The 3,571-nt window shown below is 39.7% G+C and overlaps 1 protein-coding gene across 1 annotated transcript; it reads right to left on the reverse strand.

Moving 5' to 3' along the window:
* Nucleotides 1-2,796: 2,796 nt before the first annotated feature.
* LOC121370074 (keratin-associated protein 4-3-like) lies at nucleotides 2,797-3,351 on the reverse strand. The gene has a single exon (XM_041495174.1). The coding sequence runs from the start codon at nucleotides 3,349-3,351 to the stop codon at nucleotides 2,797-2,799; it is 555 nt and encodes a 184-aa protein (XP_041351108.1).
* Between the last annotated feature and the right edge of the window lie 220 nt (nucleotides 3,352-3,571).

The raw sequence follows: 3,571 nt of genomic DNA on the forward strand, positions 1-3,571 counted from the left end.
TTTTGTGTACATTCATAACTGTCTGTATTTCTAAAGAATATTATAGTTATCGCTAAGTCTAAATGACATTACCTAAACAAATATCTTTAGATTGTATTTTTCAACTGGAATAAGAAATTCTTTCTCAAAATTAAATGTCTCTCACAAGCTGACATCGTTGGAAGGACGATGGATCAGATATCATAAATCAAATAGTTTCTGTCTTTATTTACCGATACGACACAATGGGTCCCCGTATTACAACGTTCATTTATAACATGCTGCTCGTCGTGGTTTTAACTTGGATAAAAATCTAATCCTAGTTGTCATACGAATAAACAGATACATACACTATACACCTCTGGAGATTTATGTTTACAGAAACCTGCGTGGCCACTTTTTCAAAAACGTACATTCATGAGAGCCGCCATTCACACATTTATTCCGGAGTGAGATTTCACAAAACGGAGAAACAATGCTATCAGCGCTAAAACTAAGACACTGAACTGTGTCAAACATAATATACTGTTAGGAAGGGTAAAGAAAGGAATGTTTGTTTAAGGGCACCTCAGCACATTTTTAAAGTACGACTATTTGTTATCTGACATATGGTTATTTTAAAACTTGGTTGATACAGAGATAGTAAGGAAATCCGATACTGCTTCATTACTGAAAAGCAGAAACGGATATTTTACATGCATTTTCCCCATGGACAGACAGTACATGCCACGGCCTTTGGTGCACTCTCTGGGACGAGTAAACCGAGTCTACTGAGAGCGATCAATCCCACAATTGTTACTATCTTTTGTTTATAAAGGATATTTTAGACATGTATACGCTCGCGTTGTACAGTCTCAAACGAGGTACATTCTCAAACCGCAATCCTTGCGAGATTTTACCCAGTTTGAGATTGTTCCTCGTTAAAAGCCTATTAAAATACAGTATTCTAATTTTCTCCATATTAAATTTTCGTACCGTTCATAACTGTCACGTCCGGTATATAAATCTTGATTTGAGCAAAAAATTTTTTAAAAATACTATACTTCCATAGATCCAAGGCTTATATCAGGGTTGAAAATTAGAAGTCGCCCGGTCGCCCGAGGCGACCTTTATTGGCTATGGGCGACTAAGAATTTTACAAAGGTAGTCCGTTGGGCGACCATCGATATTAGGGTCTGGCGAGTAAGGTACCAGTTAAAAAACAAAGACACTGAAACTGAATCGAATGTGACAAAACAAATTGCGTCTGTTTTGGCGCGAACTACAGCAGCAGAAGACATAGAACATGCTCTATATTTTAACAGCGCCAGATTACGCTTCTGTGGCTTTGAGCCGGGTCTTCTAAAAATAGAGCTCAAAACGTACTGAAGACACTGCATGTATTTTTTTCAATCTATAAGTCGTCGGCTTATTACAATGGACTGGATACGCCATAAGTATCTAGTAGAGCTACTATTTGTCAATTGTTATTCAATGTTATGGTAAAAAGGAATCATATTTAGTTAGCTTACATTATTCTGGGACCAAATCAAAATCTATCTTGTAGTTTTAACTCACACTAACGTGAGCGCATACGCATGTATACAAATAACAATGACCTTTTCCATTACTACAGCCCAGGGCTTATTCCATAGGTCAGTTAACTGATTGTCGTTGTCGATATTGTTTTAAATTTAAGTGATTTGCATTAAATAAGAACATCAAATCTAAAGTTTTGACACCAAGACTTACTTAATGACATAACTGTCCTAATAGTACTGTAATAAACAATAAGTACACCGTTATGCTATGTAATATAATAACTAAGTAGTAAGTGCATTGTATATTTTGGTAAAATGTTGAGTTTTTGTTTACAGATTTAATTTAATTTTTATATTTATTTTATTAGTAGCCTACTACTGTAGCATTTACAATATCCAAAGTAAACGCACACGTGTGCGTGCTTCGTCCATTCCCGAGGAAATCCGATGCTGGAGATTGTACCCCTTCTTGCATCGCCACAAAGAGGACTGCCATCCCGAGACTAGATTTATATACTAAAGCACGCGCAGTTCTACCTTTATTCTCTTTGTATTGCAATGCAAGTCAAGCTGTATACCTCGTCTGTTCTAGCATTTTGTTTTCACCCCTGTATTAAAAATGAGATTTAATAATTATAATTTGATGGTAATGTGTAAAACATTATTTTTATTTATACTGAATTTCTTTCTCTTTTTTTTTCTCAAAAAAATGTTATGTGAGTTGGTATGGGTTTAAAACTTAATAACATGTTTTATGTGAAATTTAACTCAACACATTTTATTTACGGCTATATGGCGTCAGATGTATGAATAAGGACCACACAGATATTGAGCGAGGAAACCCGCTGTCGCCACTTCATGGGCTACTCTTTTCTTCGTACATGCCACGGCCTTTGTTACACCAGTTGTGGAGCACTTGCTGGAACGAGAAATAGCCCAATGGGTCCACCGACGGGTATCGATCTTAGGTGTGCACATGATTATTATTCAACAAAGAATATTCTAGTTTTGATATTGGCTGTGCATTTAAATTACAATGTGATAATTGGAGGGCTAGTTGAATTTGAGAAGGGCCAGTAAGATTTGTCTTCAACTGGCCCTGCTGGCGACCATGGTTTTCATGTTAATTTTCAACCCTGCTTATGTATTGGAACAATCTCAAACCCGGTACAATATGAAACCGCAGTAGCAGCGGTTTCGGATTGCCCTTCGATTTTGACGCATGCGCAATAAGAAAAGGACAATCTCAAACCGGGTACAATCTGAAACTGTAATACCGGTACAATTGGGGTTTTCTCTATCTGATGCAGACTGAAACACGTCGACGCAGGCTGACACAACTCGACGCAGGCTGACACAAATTGACGCAGACTGACACAGATCGACGTAGACTGACGCAGATCGAAGCAAGCTGACACATATCGACGCAGACTGAAGCAAGTCGGCGCAGGCTGACACAGATCGATGCAGACTGAAACAGGTCGACGCAGGCTAACACAGCTCGACGCAGGCTGAAGCAGATCGACACAGGTCGACACAGGCTGACACAGCTCGACGCAGGCTGAAGCAGATCGACACAGGTCGACACAGGCTGACACAGATCGACGCAGACTGAAGCAGATCGACACAGGCTGACACAGATCGACGCAGACTGAAACAGGTCGACACAGGTTGAAGCAGATCGATACAGATCGACGCAGACTGACGCAGTTCGACGCAGACTGATACAGGTGGACGCAGGCTGACGCAGATCGACGCAGGTCGACGCAGGATGACACAAATCAACGCAGGATGACACAAATTGACGCAGACTAATGCATATAGACGCAGATAAACGCAAGCTGATGCACATCGGTTGACGCAGACTGACGCAAATCGACCTAGACTGATACAGATCGACGCAGCGTGACGAAGTTCGACGCAGATCGACGAAAAATTACGTAAATCGATGCAGAGTGATGCGAATCGTCGCAGACTCATACAGATAGACACAAACCAGACATTTTTTTAACAACACAGTCCGTCTGTGTTACTGTGTTCCCACAACATTGTTTATTATATTTTTGTATTTA

The sequence above is a fragment of the Gigantopelta aegis genome, chromosome 4 (genome assembly GCF_016097555.1).
Source record: "Gigantopelta aegis isolate Gae_Host chromosome 4, Gae_host_genome, whole genome shotgun sequence".
NCBI classification, from domain to species: domain Eukaryota; kingdom Metazoa; phylum Mollusca; class Gastropoda; order Neomphalida; family Peltospiridae; genus Gigantopelta; species Gigantopelta aegis.

Coding starts and splice junctions, on each gene's coding strand:
- LOC121370074 (XM_041495174.1), bottom strand. CDS start 3,351: ATGTGCATCAGCTTGCGTTTATCTGCGTCTATATGCATTAGTCTGCGT.